The sequence below is a fragment of the Apiospora marii genome (assembly GCF_038362585.1).
Source record: "Apiospora marii strain CBS 49790 chromosome Unknown utg000005l_segment0_segment0, whole genome shotgun sequence".
NCBI lineage: Eukaryota > Fungi > Ascomycota > Sordariomycetes > Amphisphaeriales > Apiosporaceae > Apiospora > Apiospora marii.
The window spans coordinates 4,900,300-4,917,788 of record NW_027117377.1 but is presented as its reverse complement, the minus strand read 5'-3'; the positions used below and the strand labels follow the sequence as shown (position 1 = coordinate 4,917,788).

General features: G+C 53.4%; 5 protein-coding genes across 5 annotated transcripts; 3 read left to right on the top strand and 2 right to left on the bottom strand.

Annotated features, from left to right (window-relative positions):
* Nucleotides 1-694: 694 nt before the first annotated feature.
* PG985_009399 (Fungal zn binuclear cluster domain containing protein) lies at nt 695-2,534 on the bottom strand (the record flags this gene model as incomplete). Its single annotated transcript, XM_066829167.1, has 3 exons — nt 695-1,504; nt 1,558-1,668; nt 1,728-2,534. Coding segments are annotated over 3 exons (1,728 nt in total), but the record flags the coding sequence as incomplete, so codon positions are not given.
* A 3,938-nt stretch (nt 2,535-6,472) lies between these two features.
* Nucleotides 6,473-7,891, top strand: PG985_009398 (uncharacterized protein; the record flags this gene model as incomplete). Its single annotated transcript, XM_066829166.1, has 3 exons — nt 6,473-6,655; nt 6,711-6,729; nt 6,957-7,891. 3 exons carry the CDS (start codon nt 6,473-6,475, stop codon nt 7,889-7,891), a joined length of 1,137 nt encoding a protein of 378 aa, XP_066684078.1.
* A 2,979-nt stretch (nt 7,892-10,870) lies between these two features.
* On the top strand, nt 10,871-11,860 carry PG985_009397 (uncharacterized protein; the record flags this gene model as incomplete). Its single annotated transcript, XM_066829165.1, has 1 exon — nt 10,871-11,860. One exon carries the CDS (start codon nt 10,871-10,873, stop codon nt 11,858-11,860), a length of 990 nt encoding a protein of 329 aa, XP_066684077.1.
* A 1,359-nt stretch (nt 11,861-13,219) lies between these two features.
* Nucleotides 13,220-14,259, top strand: PG985_009396 (uncharacterized protein; the record flags this gene model as incomplete). The annotated part of the gene is made up of 2 exons (XM_066829164.1): nt 13,220-13,979; nt 14,054-14,259. 2 exons carry the CDS (start codon nt 13,220-13,222, stop codon nt 14,257-14,259), a joined length of 966 nt encoding a protein of 321 aa, XP_066684076.1.
* A 583-nt stretch (nt 14,260-14,842) lies between these two features.
* On the bottom strand, nt 14,843-16,860 carry PG985_009395 (Glucose/galactose transporter; the record flags this gene model as incomplete). The annotated part of the gene is made up of 6 exons (XM_066829163.1): nt 14,843-15,205; nt 15,294-15,579; nt 15,649-15,768; nt 15,834-16,065; nt 16,142-16,267; nt 16,515-16,860. 6 exons carry the CDS (start codon nt 16,858-16,860, stop codon nt 14,843-14,845), a joined length of 1,473 nt encoding a protein of 490 aa, XP_066684075.1.
* Nucleotides 16,861-17,489: the final 629 nt, after the last annotated feature.

Here is a 17,489-nt window from a genome sequence, read left to right as displayed (position 1 = left end):
CCTCGGAGTCGACCCGGGCCACGGCACTGAGTTTGTCCGGGGTCTGATAGGTGGGAAACATCCTGAAGGTATAGGCGTGGCCAGCACATACACACACACACACACACACACACACACACCATTTCATTGAGACGTAGGTCTTGGGCTGAACCAACCATGTCATGGTCGCGTAATGCGCGCATGAGATTGAGCAGAATATGGTGTCGTACGCATTTGGGCACCTTCCGGGATGGCTCTGTGACCTTATACCATTCTGTCCCAGGATCGGGATGGAATGAAATGGCACGATTGACGAACAGAAATAGCCTAAACGTGATGGCATTCAAGTCCTTCCTATGCTCTGCTCACGATGCATTGGTGCCAGATGGGTCGCAGTTCCAGTCATCCCACGCAACGGTGCGTCGTGAGGTTCCTGCAACTGGAGAAGGCAATATAATGAGCCATTACTTTCAGGTTTTGTAATTGGCAAGAATCGCAACATAGGACATGTATGGTTTTACAACAGTCCAAAGGGTGATCCCAACTCCAGGCCGTTGAAGCTTTTGCTTTTTCTTTTTCTCGGAACGAAAAAACACCCATCCTTACCCAAAGACATGGTATAAATTGCACGATTGAATCTGAAGCTCTAGCGAATGAGGTCCCCTTATCCAGAACCGTAACTCCCTCCTATCCATCCTCTTGACCGCGCTCAGTCTTAGCCAAAAACGATACTGACGCCCATCTCCTTGCTGACGCGCCTCCAAAGATCCGCGTCCTTGGCACCATAAGGGGTGACACTCAGGAGGTCAAGTTGCTTCCATACCTCGCGGACGACACCCCAGGCCTTCTCGATGTTAGTCATGCCTTGATGGTTATCGACCTCGACGAAAGCACGCTCGGCAAGGGCGCGGTCCTCGGGCTCGACAGCCTCACAGGCCGCCACGAAGAGGGGCCAGAGTAGCGCGCCCATGGGGCCCCGGAACGCCACGTTGCGCGCGCAGTGGACCAGGGACGCGTGCGCGTGTTTTTGCACGAGCTCATGCGTCGGTGCGTATCCGTAGATGGTGCGGTATAGATACACGAAAGCGCTGTGCCGGTACGCCAGCGCGTTGTCGAGGATGGACTGCAGCAGGGCTTGCTCTGCGATTGCTTCGCCATCCAAGCTCTCGAGGAGACCGCCACTGATTCCGACGTTGGAGGGGAGCATGGGGTGCCATTGCTGAAGCGCCCCCTCGATGGCCCGTGACGTCGTCTCGAACTCGGTTCGCAGCACGGCCATCTTGGAAGTTTGCTGGGATTTTACTGCATTCTCTAGCTCATTCTTGAGCGATGGCAGGTTTGACAGTCGATGCATAATTGGCCAGAGAGTCGTTGCCATGCCCAGCAGGGTGTCGACATTGCTGAGAGGGGAGCTTAAGGGAGCATCCAGCGGTGGGAACGGCACCAAGCAACCGGCAGCAGGTGCTGTAGACAGAGGGGCTGTCCCTAAGGATAACGCCGTAATAACGTCATAGAATCGGAAGGCCTGAAGGCACATTAGTCTCAACGTCCCGCCTAAGGTTAGGAATATCCTCTTACTCGTTCTAAGAATGTACTCGTGGGGCTTGAGCCTCCCTGGCATGAGTTCATGATCGTCAAGGCCCCTTTCAAATGCCCATCCACAATATTTGAACGACCCTTCTGAACCAACTATAACCAGCATTAGTAAGTATATGATATATCCAATACTGGGCTCAAGAGACACATACCACTTCGTAATAGACCAGGAGCATGATCGAGGCCAAGAGCTCATTTTTGTGATTGACCTTCCCGTTCTTCTCAATGAGTTGTGCTAAGCTCTGGATTGCCTCGTTATGAAAGTATATGGATTTCTCCCCTGTATTGACACCGCGATACTCAAGATGTGCGCTTGCAAGGGCGTATATGGCGTTCATGACAGGCGCACTGCCATGGGAAAGCGGAAGTACGAGCTGCTGGAAAGGGTTGCCGGACTCTTCCCGGAATACGATCAAGTGTGAGAGAACATTGCAAAAATGGTTCATCAGAGCACGGCGATTCGGGCGCTCCGAGAACTCGGAGAAAGCTGGAATACAGATCTCCACGGTCGGTGACGCTATCGGGCATGGAGCTATCATAGCCAAATCAGGCGGTAAACAGAGAGCCCTTGTCGTCACCTCAAGGCTTGAGTTCCGCCTCGAAGTCCCAAAACTCGTCGCCCGTCCGATTTCAGTAGGGAAATCGAACCCGACTGAACTGGTGGGACTCAAGAGCATATCCGAACCAGTCGAACCGGTTGAACCCAGCGGCGAGAGCACCACATCCTCTACTGAGTTGTCTTCGATATGCTCTGTTTTGGTGACTTCCTCGATGTCATCGGATGGCGACCACTGGTCATAATCAACACCTGTAAATTCCGACGTCGGGGATGTGCCGTTCAAAGCGTGCTCGGAATCTCGTCTCTTCCGTTGTCGCGGCTTCACAGCCTCGTATGTGCAGTTCAAATCTCGTTCAGCGCAACGTGCGCAGGTCGGGCGCCGTTCGTCGCATTTCTTCTTCTACATCCAGCGAGGCATGATCAGCTGCTATAAACCCAGTAAATGTCCATCCAGTAGGTGAGCATACCTTCTCTTTACTTCATGGTTTGTTAGAACATGGATGCGCATTGTGTTTACATTAACTCGGTGGTAGGAGAGGTTCTGGGAAACGTACCAAAACGTGCAACCTGTTCCAATTCACGATAAAGGATCAACATGCTGTTCGCCGAAAAAGTGGTTTGGAGGGGCATCGAACTAACCAGCACGGGAACGCCTCTTTGGCACCTTCGGCGGCGCCACTCTTGTGAACAGCAACATTTCACCCTTGTACGAATGTAAAAGTCCTAGACGAAGAGAGTTACATCGTCTCTACCCCGAAGCCGCCATGAGGGCGCGTGGTCGCGCTCAACAAGTCGATGGTAGGTTCTGTCGTGCTTGGACCCCAAGAAAGCAGTAGATTCTGTCAGTTAGAGCTTATCGCAAACCGTAACTCTCGATCTGGCAGACGAGAGCACACTTGCGACAACAGAACAACGTCGTCGGTCAATCGCAACAACAGTTGGAGTATAACGGATCAGAGCTGATATATATGCGAAAGCTGTCGTCAAAGGCGTGAAAGGATGGAAGGTAAAGAGGACAAGAGATGGAATGGTTTCCCAAAATCTATGGGATCGTTCTGCCCCATAGGCTAAGAACAGCGGCTCGGCATCGTGACCTCGCGTTAGGTAAGTATTTCTTGAAGAATTCCAGTGTGAGGGGCGCGATGAGGGGGACTCCCCGACCTCCAACATCAGACCTAGACCTAGGCCGGGAAACGGTTAAGCTTGGGATGCTGGTAGAGAGGCCTATCAGAAGCCTGGGCTGAGTGGCCCGTGGAAGGACAGGCACCCAGAGGGAGCTGGGCTGGAGGGCTAGAAACCTGGGGAGAGGTCTGGGAGCTGGCCTGACCGGGCGGGACGGGTGGAGAGCAAGGCCATATTGTGGGGTTTGCAAATTGCAAGCTTTCCCCTTTCAGCTCTCGCACCGCTTCTCCGACTCGCTTCACCACGCACCATGCATTTTGGCGCGGAGGCAGTTTATCAGCTTCCTGTCTCGTGATATGCCCCCAATCTATCTACGACGTTGATCGGACGCTGCAACACGAGCTTTCCCTAGGTGCAGCAAAAACGACCCGAACAAAACGAATAAGATCCCCGTTGATCGTCCTTGGCAAAGTGAAGTTCGCACTCCTGCCGCCCACTGCACATCGACCATACTTTGTTTGTCGCTTCACCGAATCATTGATCCGGCCTGGCGACGAACAGGCCGACTGGCAACTCACACCTTGATCGGATGGGCTTGTGCTTGATTGATGCAAAGTTGCACACGGATGGGTCTGTCGGCCTTATTCAACAGAAACGGACCGCCAAAGCGAACCCCCTGTAAAGCCAAGTGCGAGTCAGTTATTGACCTGGTAGCGAGGTAGGCCACCATCGCTCTAGTCGTCATTCCCGACGGGCTACGATCACATTACACAGAATATATTCAAATGCGGCTACCATTGATGTATGTCTGAGAAACATAATATAGAAATGTCTTCTCTGGAGATTGCCCTGGACATTGTCGTCAGCTATCGAGGTAGTTCAAGGCTGAAGTCCTTGCCACCTACTCGAAAAGTAAGCAACACTCTGCTTACCTTCTTTAAACATTGGGTCAGAAGTAGACGAACCATGCAAGGTCGATCTCTGAAACATTGTCCATGGCCGATGCACAAAACTCGTCTGGTGTCACTGACCGGGTTGAATCTTTCAGAGCTCCAAGTCCTTCTCCCAAACGCCAACATCATCGCAAGGGGCTATCTGTTCCTAAATGGCTTTTCTCTTGATGGAGACAAACGTTCTGGAAGAACAGTCCCCCCTGCATGCCAATGCTCCTTGCTTCCAAGTGTATGTTGGCTACGTGACTACGTAGCTCAACCAACTCGCAGAGCTAATGCAGAGCTTCATCACTTCCTTCTTCGCCAGCCTAGAGATGGCTGTTTTTACAAGTAAAGGCCTCTATATGCAAGCCAACTTCTATAATTATCATGAACTAGTACACAGTATATATATGATGTTCACGGCGGCAAGTAGAGGTCTAAAGCAAAGTATCGATATGCTGTATAAGAGATATGCATGAGTGCTGTTGACGGTGGTTGTGCATCCCCACTTGACATGCTGATACGGCAGATCCGAACTTGTGTGCATTTAGGCTAAAAGCAATCGATGCACCGATGGTGCTAAAATAAGCGTCCAAAGAACGGCCCCAAAATATTAGCGCTTAACACACCTGCCAACTGCTAACGTTACACACCTCCAACTCAGCCTTGGAAGATTCTGTCCTTTGGAATGGCAGGTGCCATGGAATAATCGCAGGATTCGAACACACAGGCAGACGTTGAATCCTTCTCCTTTCTTTTTCTTGACAGCTACATCCAGAATGGCTGCTTGTCCGCCAGCCGTGGCTCCCCAGCTGCCCAATTGTCAAGGAACTGGTCGATGATGACCTGCATCCTTCGTCATTCCTACGGTAAGAAAGGACATCCCAGGTCAGGTAGCCGGACATTCTCCATCTCGGCTCAGCTGCTGCTGGCTTCTATCCGCTCCGAACCCTTCTTCGTTTGTGGCACCTCAACGGCATCTACTCACATGAGCCTTGCAACGAAGGTGACACGGCCTTTCGTTTTTTTGCCACCGCGATATTAAAAGCACCTTTTCAACGTTACCTGTCTTTTCGTTTTGGAGAAGGAGGGAGAGAGACGAGGGTTTTGTACTGTTGCCCGGCCCCCAATGCCTTGCAGTCGGCTGCAGCCTGATCACCCCCTTCTAGCAGCACTTGGCACTTCCGAGAGGGCCGTATGATCTACCGGGATTCTACGGCCATTGGACGCAAGTGGGAAAGGCTGCAGCTGGGGCTATCGTCTACGATAATGGACAACGATACCTACTATATCAGACCTGCAGGATGCGTCAGCCCCTCGGCCCCATTCTGGCCAATGGAGGATGTCTCCGATGCTGATGGCTGGCATGGCGGGCCTTGCAATTGGTGACTCGTGCCGTAGCAGTACATGCTGATGGTCGCTCCTCGTCTACTTAGGTTATCGGGTGTGGGTGGGAAGCGTGGATGATGGACTCCATGGCCTGATGGCATTCTTCGTTGCCCGGTCGCAATTGTCCGTTGTTGGTCCTCCTCGAGAATCGAGATTCTGGTCAGCAAACTCGCATGTGCTTCTCTCTCTGCTGCTGTCAGCACGGCGGCCTTGCCGATCTTTCCCTCCCTCCTACCACCCCCATCATCTATGTATGCACGTAGAGTCGCATCCCTTCATATATTCACTTCCATTTAGGCCTCTTTTCACGGCGATCCAGTTTCTCGGGACCGCTAGTTGGGCAAAATATTCTATCTATGCTTACAAGCGCCGAGGTGCTCCGTACCCGTCCTATCGTGTCGTCCTCGGTGGAGGATCATTGTCTAAGCCCTCTCCTCTCGTTACACTGAAGCTGACATACACAAATCGGCGGGGTGGTCTATCATTCGCCTAGCCCCCAACTTGAGTTGCTCTTTTGTCTTTTCTTCTTCTATACACTCTTTACGCCGTCTAGCTTGGTCACCGACATTTCCTGCCGGCCAATAGCCGCTACTCGACGCACTTTCCCCTCAATCCCTCATTTACGGCCAAGAAACGGAGAGTCTGACGGTTGGATAAGTACCCGGCTGAGACTGCCTGGAAGCCGATGCTTCGATCTAGGAAATTGCACTCTGACCAGAAACGGATAGACCTTGTGCCTTCAATCTGAGTGCAGGCGAAATGCTAGCCATGGGGCGGTTCTGGGGTTGCACGAGCTGCATTGGTCTCCTTGTTGTTGTCACGGTATTAACAAGAGAGGCTGCTGCGAGTCACGATGCTCGATTTCAGATCCATCGCATAGAGAAGGAACACAATGGGCTTCGAAGACGAGACGGTACCTGCAACGAAGGCAATACGGCCTGTCCAGCAAGCCTTGGAGGCGACTGCTGCCCTAGCAATTACGCTTGCGCCTCGACGTATTGCTATTCGACAGCCGCGGGACCGGAGACAGCATGCGGGAAAGTCGGTTATCATAATTGCGGTGCTGAAATGCCTGGTGGGTTATTACCATTCACTATACTCTCATAGGAGTGCTGCTGATATCGACTCAGGCCAATGTTGCCCTACCGGGTACGTCTGTGGCAGGGGTAACAGCTGCAATCCACCTGCAGGTCAATCAGATGCCATGATATGTCCGCCCAACTACTTTCAATGCCCTTCGTCCTTGCAGTTTGGATGCTGCTCGAACGGAATGGCATGTGGCGTGGATAATTGCTATTCGACTAATCCATCAACCGCTGTCGTTAGTGCAGCCAGGGTAACCACCGATCCGGACGGCAACACTGTGACGTCTCAAGTATTAGTTACAACGACTATCTCGCCAACTCAAGCAACTGCTACAAATGGACAGCCAGGCGCTGTCCCGAAAGTGGTGGCTACTACGATGTCCAAAATCCCTGCTATCTCGACAGGCCAGAGCAGCAGCAGCAACAGTACAGGGTTGAGCACGGCAGCACTGGGAGGCATTATCGCTGGTGTTGTTGTGGTCCTGCTAGCCGTGATCGTGGCTGCTTTTATCATCGTTCGTAGGCTGCGACAGACAGAGAAAGTATTCGAGGCATCGAAGCGCGGCTCGTCAAACGGACAGCAAACGACGTCGTCACAAAAGTCGCACAAACCAGGCCTCGCGCCCACCGTGACAGAAGTCGATATTGATCCCTTGAGCCAGTCATCCCCGAGTTTGCGTCCATCACATTACCGGGGTGGATCCGACTCGAGTGTCACTGGACGTTACAGCTCACCAGCTAGAAGCCCTCCCCTCAGCGATGGACGATCAACTCCGCCTGCGGCATGGCCCGGCCGGTATAAGCCCGTATTCACCGGGGAGCCTGACGGACCGCGTCATCCCAGCATGGAATCAATGGGTGGCCAATACGGCACTCAGCGTGTGAGCTACGACTCACAAGCGACTTATCGGCCAGGACGCTGGAGTAACGCCAGCGAAGTCAGTGGCAGCGCCGACGGTGCTCACGGGACCTCTGAGCTCGACGGAATTGAGACAATGGGCAGAAGGCGTTCCAGTGGGACCACACGGCCCGCGGGAAGTAGGCGGCAGAGCACCGACAGTGCTTACCGTGGTCGCAGCGAGAGCGCCGCGGCAGGCACGCTCGCCCCTCTTGAAGCGGTCAATGAAACGGCTGAGCTGCATGGCTATTACGGCCCACAAGACCAGCAAGTTGGTCAAACGGCTGCAAGGCCGACTTCCACTGGTGGTCCCTTGAGAGGTTCTTGAGCTTTTGGCCAGCGGCAAAGGTTTCAAATATTTTTGGTGCTTGTGATTCACGATTGTGTTATGCTTCGATTGTGTTTTTACCTCATACCCTTTGTTAGTTCTCCTGAATTCTGTCTCTTGGACTACGTCGGTACTGGAATGGTGGGCATCAAAAGCCTGGGAGGTATTATTTGGGTTCGGTTTTTGATAGGGTCAGGTCCCTACTAGGGGTATATTTCAGGACGGCTTCTGTTTTGGGGTGAGCTAGGAAATGCTCAAGCATAGCGGGCGTTGCGGAACATTCAAGGACGGCGCACATACATTGGCCAGTCGTTTAGAGGCTTGCAGGACGGAGGATGGGTCACGGGACAGGTCGTTCTTTCTCAGGGTGCGCGCGTGCTTTCTTTTTCTTGCTGGGAGATGCCACTGCTAGCCTGTATTTCGAGATACTGACGATCACTAATAAACCGCTGTATGATGAGCAACACAGAACACATACCTGGCTATCTAACCAGGCATGATCGGGCGTGCATGATTGCAGAAATCTGTATCGTATTGCCATATTATGTCTCATATACTGAGCAGACCGCTATTTGCGAGTGGATATGGGCAAAGACACTCTTTAAAAAGCCAATGATCTGACCTACCTACAGTGACAGCAGCAGCAGTAGCAACAACACACGCGACATTCGTCCACTGGCCCACGTACTGTGTTCACAGCTTCTCCTACGTTGATAATACGACAACTGATCAATGTTAAGGTCTTTCACCGGGTGCATATATCACTCCCCGAATTCTCTCAAAGCGAGACCGTCGCACAAACAAGCTAGACCGCCAGGAATACGGCCCCGATGCTAGTTGCTGCAATTACCCAAACCTCACGTCCAATCACGCCAATCCAGGGCGGCTTGGTATCGCAAGATATACCCTTCCTATCAGGACTACTTAGATATGTGGCCTAGCCGCAATCTAGCCTTGTTATGAAGCACATGCGTGTTGTTGCCTTGAAGAAAGTGGTCTGATGTGACGGATTGTATGGGCTAGGAGATGGGCCGCAATTGAAGTCCAACAGCACCATTCATGATCAATCGTGATCATGAACATATAAGGTTGCCTGATATAACGATTGACGTGTTTCTGCCCTACAAGACATACATACCTGCCTCTTCTGCCCTGCGCCCATCTGAGTCTGACAGGATGTCGTGTCGTGTCTGGTGGCCAGTTGCGTTTTCTGCATCAGCACTATCGCGCAGTTTCGACGGCCTTTTTGTGGCGCTTGTTATCTGGGCAGCCTAATTGCTTTTTCGGGCACGTCTTCCATCTTTCCCACCTCACGCGTGTCAAATTTAAATGCACACATCTAACCACAATAGGACTGCGCCTTTCTTTAACGACCTTATTAAATAAAATTATAATACAAGTTCTTATAGGTTCTTACTTTATTTCCTTATATCTTCAAATATTTTGAAAGGTATCTTCACGTTACTTTAGTAAGCGTGGAAAGATAGATGTTCTGATGCGCCTTTGGGTGTGTATTTTAATTCGGCACACGCGAGCCACCTGCACATCCCCCCTCCATCACTGAAGCTTGCCCCTCACCTCCTCCTTTCTGCATACATGTTCCTAACATACAGCTGCCTACTGCTAGGAACTGCTACTTGACGCAATATCCTAATTCTACTCCTCTCTTCTGCAGTCTGAATCGTCTGAGGACCTGCCTACAGGCGGGTATTGTTTAATCTATCGTTGTGCCAGGCCCCCGTTTTCTTGACCCTGACCTGTCGTTGTTGCATGTCTTGCCTTGGCTGCATGGCACGCAACCATCATCCCTCAACGCCCACAGGTACCCAGTGCCGAAGCAGCTTAGCGAGTTCGCTAGACGAGCAACCCCGCGGGCCCCAAACTCCAATTGGCCAGTCACATCGATCGAGCCCAAGGTAACATGCGGAATGTGGGTGATCTGAAGTAGCATCGATTGCCTAACATAGGCAGACAAGATAGGCTTGCTTGTATCGTATCGACGAGCGGTGCCTCCCGCAATTGGGGGTTGCATGTGGCTCCGTCGCTGAAGAAAAGACCATTGAGGCAGCCTGTCTGTCTTGCTTTCGGCGCAACGGTCTTCCGCGAGAGACGCGCGCAGTGATGTCTCGCATGCGACGCATGGCTGGCAGCGACACTGCTGCCTCGATCGGCCATACAGATGTCGGCCTTGGGGTCTGACAGTCATCTCCACTGCCTTGTCATATCTCATCGGCCAGCTGGCGACGACTCTGCTTGCGACACAGCATAGCAAGCCGGTCCTCGGAAGGCAGAGAGACCGACAGAAACAATGATGATATTCAAAATATAAGGCAGACATTTACCAGGATGGATGAAACGCCAATAAGACTGGGTGTCTGACGCGAGAGAATAGAGCGACCCCATCATGCACGTCGACTAGTCCGGAAAACAATCTCCTAGAGAGGGTGAATTGACTCCGGCGCCATTGGCTGGGACTGCGTCCGCTCACCATGAGCAACTCCCAGAAAGGCCCTGACCCGTTGGATGATTACACTCTTAGCACACCTCTGGCGCGAGAGAAATTGCGTGCGTGCGTGTGTCCAAGAACAAAGGATGATGTCGTTATACCTCTTAACGTCTGCCGCGGTAAGCCGTTGTATCGATCCCTGTTGCGACCAATGTTACTCTACGGGTATGCATATCAAAGCATATATACGCATATGAGATGGCCACATCTCGCGTCCCTCATTCTCTATGCTTCTATCATTCCCTGGCGTGAACGTATCTTTGGGCCGAGTGTCGTTTTCGTATCGGGCCCCCGGCACGTCTCCTTAACTCTCGGTATTCGTCCACCAGCATTCCTTTCCACACGAGCTCTTCCCCTTCTCGCCCGAGTCAACTATATCTACTAGTGGCCTCTCCTCACCTTCGACTAGCACAGAACACGAACCATCATCTGCGCTCGTTCACCAGAGACACAGACTAGATCTGCGGGAAGTTATGCCTCACAATACCTCTAACAATACTCCGCTGCCGGTCATACCGGAACATCTTCGTTCTTACCTCATCACACCAGCTGCGTATATCGAGCAGCACAAGTCGGAGAATGTAGCCCATCTTGTCGTCGGTACCGTGGTTGTCGGCAACCACAGCTCGAGTGGGTCCAAACGCCATACCAGGTCATCTTCTACAAGCTCCCCAATCCGTGGCGAAAGCGATCAAGCTTCGTCTCTTCCTCTCAGCCCCCCTCTTTCTACATCGTCCTGGTCCACCGCCCCGCTGGCTCAAGACCGCGTATTCTCGCCGCCTCCTTATTCTCCGACATCGTCTCTATCCTCGTCCCCGCCCTCTCCCTCCGAATGCCCCCCATCCTCGCTCAAAGGAATAATCGGGGAAAAGAGGCAGTCGGAAGCCACTACGGTCTTTGTGAAAGATCATAATAAGCCGTCCATATCGCAGTCGCCAACCCACCGCCACCAACCTACCTGCCAGGGTCAAGAGAAGTCTCGCCAGATTCTCCTCGTGCAGCGCAGCCGCCACGACTACGGTGGACTTTGTTGGGAGATACCCGGCGGCTCGTGTGACCCGCACGACACCAGCATACTGGATGCGGCGGCCCGTGAGCTGTTTGAGGAATCTGGTCTCCGGGCACGGCGTTTCGTCGCCGTTGTTGACCAGCAACGGCACGAGTGGGTCGACCGCGGTGAGGTATGGCGGAAGCTGACTTTTATCGTGGAGGCGGAGGCTGATGGTGATGATGATGTTGAGTTTTCGGGGGAGGAAAGGGATGAGGTGGAGGAGTCCAATGGGCGGAGGTCGCCGCCGCTTAGGGTCAGACTGGATCCTGAGGAGCATGAAGACTTCGTATGGGCTTCGCGCGAGGACCTGGTGGCGGGCGGAGTTGGCGAGCGGACGTTTACGTGGATTCAGGATGAACAGAGGCAGGTGATCTTGAGGGCGTTTGACATTGTCGAAGGGCATGGGAGCTGATCTGAGAGGATTCGACCAAACTATGCTATACGGAGGTGCTAGGGCGAGTGTTCAACACGGACATGGACAGCTCTCAGGCATTCGAGGGTATTATCGCACATTGGATTGCTCTGACTAAGCGGCACCCTTCATGGTAACACCGACCCATTTTCCAGAGAATTCCCTAATGGCAGTCTTACTATTCTATCCGTGTTTTTATTCGTTTTATTGATATTTATGGGCAAATTTCCCAATTTACAGCATTTGAATAGGCTTCAGACTGTGACTTACAACATGGCGTAGTGCTTTGAATGCATGCCGAGTTGATGGTGCTCACGCCTACAGCGAAGAAGATGTCGCAGAGACACCTGAGGCGGATGATCGATCAGGACATAGGAATGGCTCTGGGTCATTAGCGGCAGCATCCGCTGCCTGGTCTGCCATGGCGACGGTGCAATTTTTGAGAGTCTGTATCGTGTTAATAGCAGACAATGCAAGATGTCATGGATGATCACGGGTGCATTGTTTCTCAATGTAGATAGATGGTTATGGGGTGCTATCTATCAAGATGCATCTCAGGAGTCGAAACGCACGCATATCACTGACTGTTGCGGATACAGGTAAATTCTCCCGTAGGCGGGATAAACACTCCCATCCCTCTCGGCCGGGGATGGTGTTACTCACGTTTGTTGTCTGGCGTTGCTCGCAATCGCGTGCAATCGTTTCAGCGACGTAAGCGAGCGCCACGCCTTACCCTCGGGCGATTCCATGGCATACAAATACATACATTTATACCGTTAGTAATTTTGGTGGTCTGTTGTAACCACCACGATATGCTTTTGAATGCAGTTGGGAGTTTGCGCGGCCCCCAATTGGTTACCGACAGCCAGGGGGCGGTCCATTGCGTCAGGGGTGCATTGGTGTCTTGGAGTAAGTAAGCCGTAGCCGTTTGACGCAAGCAGATCGTCGCCCGAACTGTCGACCCCTCCTCGGCGGCTATGTAACCAAAACTCTAAAGGGCCGACCGAGAGGAGGACACATTCGCACATTCAGTTGGGATTGAATTGATCTTATGGACGACGATCTTCTTCGCAAACAAGAGAAGGCTGGGCTGGTTTCCACTTAGGTTGCTTACCTATTCTCTTCAATTCCATCCTGAACACCAATCCTCGATTCTGTTATCTGGCGATGCTTGGAAATGTGAGAATAAAGTTTTCTCTTCTACTACCATAGCTTTCGCCATCATCCATCATGTTGGCGAGTCGCCCCAGTTTGGGTCGAAGCCTGATGCTCTCACTCATTCTGCTATGCCTGTGTTTCTTGTTTCTCTTCTACCGCCATCACGACCACCAACACATTGCCGGCTTTGACAGCCAAGTGATGACGACAAATCCAAAAGGCGATGCCACCGGATTGCGAACAGAAGAAGCAGAGACATTACCCGCATCAACCAAACAGCAAGATGAGCAGCCGCCGCCCGAAGTCGAAATCGTGGGGGCCAGCCTGAAGCGCGACGCCACGTCCTGGTTCCACCGCCACCTCCCGCCGGACTGGAGCAAACGCATCTATGTCGTCGATGACCCCCAGACGGCCCTGACGGTGCCCAAAAACAAGGGCCGCGAGGCCATGGTATACCTGACGCACATGGTGGACAATTACGATACCTTGGCGGCCACCACCGTCTTCTTCCACGCCGCCCGCTTCGCCTGGCACAACGACGACCCGGACTACGACGCCGTCCCCACCCTGAAGAGTCTGCGCCTCGACCACGTCCGGCAGGCCGGCTACGTCAATCTGCGCTGCGTCTGGACCATCGGGTGCCCGGACGAGATCCGTCCCCACCTGGACGCCGAGGAGGCGGCCAGCCAACTACTTGAAGCGGAAACTACCGCAGACGGTCAAGCAAAGGAAAGACCACCCGTAACGACAAAGGCCATCTACAAGCGCGCCTTCGAGGAGCTGCTGCCGGGCGCGCCGGTGCCGGACGTGGTCGCCGTGAGCTGCTGCTCCCAGTTCGCCGTGACGCGGGAGGCGGTCCGGCGGCGCCCGCGGGCGGACTACGCGCGGTTTCGGGACTGGTTGCTCGAGACACCTCTGACGGACGACTTGAGCGGGCGGGTGATGGAGTTTGCATGGCATAGTAAGAAACTTGGCCGATTCCCTCGTCAAACGCCGTTTGGGACGCATATGACTAACGTTGATTCAATTACCTAGTCATCTTCGGCAAGGAAAGCGTCCATTGCCCCTCGGCTCGGGCCTGCTACTGCGACCTGTGGGGTCTGTGCGACGAGGGCCTGAGCTGCACCGACGGTGCGTGTGAGGGGCGGTACACGTTGCCCAAGATCGCGACGCTGCCGGATCAGTGGCCGGTGCTGGGCTGGGAAGGCGAGGACAGGAATTTCACCGGGCCGCTGGATTGAGCGAATTCATTGTATTGCCTCTCGCATAATGACATAGACTATGTTCAAGAATTGGGGAGATTGTGTTTCATTTGGCGTTTAGGCTGCTGTCATGGCATTGGGAATGGTCGGTTTCCTGCTTGTAATATTACCCAGCTTCAACGAGAGTGTACCTGTTGTGCGTATGTATGAGTGACCTGTTGTGCTGTATGTTATACACGGGAGGATGTATCAGGTTTATGTCATCAACGACACAAGCCCGACGGGCTCGAGGTCTTGATAATGGGGGTAACACTTGAGTCTAGTGCTCGAGGTCATGTGCTCGTTATGATAGGGGCGATTAAGAAACACGCATTCACTATTGGTATCCAAACGGGGAGTAGTTGAACTTTGTTGGGGAACCTCAGGTTTCAAGTGAACTCTCGAGTGTTTGCGAGGGCTGAGGGCTAACAACTAAATGCATGAAAATAGTGTTCAGCTCATCAGCTGGATCCCCCCCGCATATAGCTCACTGAAGAGATCCTTCGGGTAGATGTACAGTTCCTCCGAATCAAGCTCGCTCACTCATGCATTCATGTCCAAGATCCACAACGTATCATCTAGATCATTTGACCTTCTCATCCCCAATGGTGGTCGTAGCCTCCCCATTCCCATGCTCCCCCGACCGGACCTCCAAATTATCGTGCCCAACCTTCTCCTCGTCCGTGCCGTGGGGCTGCAGCCCGACCTCGGTGGTGCTGAAGGCGTCGGCCGGGTCGCGGTAGGCCGGCACGAAGTTGACGGCGACGGCGTACGTCTCGGCGGCGACGAAGAACATGAGCGGCACCACCATGGCCAGCGGGGTGCCGTGGCGGTCCGCCGCGACGCCCAGCAGGGGCGGGACTACGGCCCCGCCCATGACGCCGCCCACGAGGAAGCCGGAGCCGCGCTTCGTGTGGCGGCCGAGGCCGCGCATGCCGAGGGCGACCTGTGTGGGAAAATCTCACGTCAGCGGCAAGTTCTCTTCTTCATTCATTCATGGTAAATGGTTACTCCGGGTGGAAAAGAAAACTTACAATGGTGGGGAAGCAGATCGACTCGAAGAACAGCGTGATGTAGAGCATGGACATGCCCACGTACTCGCGCTGCGTGATGGACGGCGCGATGAAGATGATGCAGAGGGTCAGGTAGGTCAGGAAGACCCAGCGCGGCCGGATGTACTTCATCAGCCCGACGCCGGCGAAGCGGCCGATGGCGAAGGCGGCCTGGGCGCCGGCGAGGTACTTGGCGCCCAGCGAGGAGCCCTCTTCCTTGTTGCCCATGGCGGCCGGGACGGTCTCGGTGACGTAGTTGATAAAGTAACTGCGCGTCGTTGGTTAGTCGGCCTGCTCAAAGTCATGTGAGAGCAAGCGATTGGGTTAACCGGCTTACCTGGCAATAGCAACCTGGGCACCGGTATAGCAGAACTGCGCGAACGCGGCATGGAAGAGGCGGTACTGCTTCCAGAGAGGCAGATGGTCCGCATTGGCATGAGTCTCACTCGCCTGAAAACTATAAACACCAGATGCTTTAGTATTATGGAATGACTAAGGGGTCGCTCGCTCAGCGCAACTTACGCCATGTCGGCATCCGTGATCTCGGGGATCACGGACAGGAAGAACACGATCGCGAGGAGGAATACGAAGATAGCAATGGCGATGTAGATCCATTGCACGTTGGCCAGGGCGGTCGCATCGTCGAAGGTGAACAGTACATAGCTCCCGAGCACGGGGGCGATGACAGTCCCGATGCCATTGAAGGCCTGCGAGAAGTTGATGCGAAGCTCGGCATATCGCGGGGGACCACAGACTGTGGGTGGGTGAAGGGTTAGTCTCGTGGAGCATATTCAGGCCCGAGGGCGTATGACAGGGCCGGTTCGTCTCACCAGTGATGTAAGGATTGGCGGCAGTTTCGAGCGAGCCAAGTCCGTTACCGATAATGAAGATAGCAGCGCAGAAACCCCCGAAGGATTTCGCCTTGATGCAGGGGAACGCGATTAAAGCTCCAATACCTAAAAATGAGAAACGGGGTCAGAAGGCGAGGACGTAAAACCATATATCATGCTAGGTGTTGCGAACCGTAGAGACACAAGCCCCAGATGAAAGTGGCACGATAGCCATAATGTCGAAGAATCCAGGCGGCATGGCCGAGGGATGCAATCGGGTAAGCCCTGCAAGATGGCGGGTGTCAGTTGATGCATTCAAGGAAAAATAAGTATAGATATGGTTGCAAAGTTCTTTTATGTCGGTGCGACGTACCCGAAATATGCGGCCTGGAGTCCCGATGACCTCGACTTGGTGATGTTGAGAGTGTTTTGGAAATGCCTGCAGTTTTGCCCGTGTTAGTGCGACGATGCCGGCGGGGGTGGCGGTTTAGCCAGCCAGCCACCACGGAACTGGCGGGGGCGGGAGGCTTGGGCGGCGAGGTAAAAACACACTTGTTCAGGGTATCCAGGAGACCGTAACTGAATCCCCAAAGGAAGAAGAGAATGGTGACCAGGATGATAGGATATAGCGACTCTCGGATAGTCAGCTCGGCAGCTTTGGTCCTCTCGGTGTCCCTGGCGCGGAGGGAGCGCCGCTTGACGAACTGCTTCCAACCCATTTCGGCTTGTTTCTCTGGGGAAGATTAGGCTTGGGTATAGCCGCTCAGAATGAATGGTTGGTCCCTCTCGCTCGTTGACTGTCGCGACGGGAGTTTTGTGCGATGGCTCGACACTCGACTTGACTCAACCACGACAACAATAATCAACCCCCGTACTGTTTGACGAACGTGACGTGTTTTACCGGATCGAGGGCATACGGTGAATGGATAAGGTTCAAGGCCTTACTTGCACTTCGGATGACAGATGTGAAGTTGGGACGAAGTTCTAGACACCTGCATAACATCAATTGGAACGACATGTGCCACCGCGTTGGGCGCACGACTACTATTAAGTATTTCCCCAATCTCCAAATCGAGAGACCCTCTTCTGTCCTTGCTTTCTTCCTGTCGCTTCGAATACGCAGCTATGTTCCTCCTCTTCCAGGATTCTCTTCTCTTGTGGCACCGTAATATCAAAGTCATGCGGGAAATCGTCCTGTGCCGGCCAGGGACCCTTGCGATTACGACAAGAAAGAGTTAAGCGGGCCGCTTGGTCAGACCAGGGTTACAGGGCGCGGGAACTGTTCAGCGCAGGTGGAGGTGGGTATGGGGTTTTGGTAGAATGCGGGGGGGAGGGCCTTGGGGGAGTC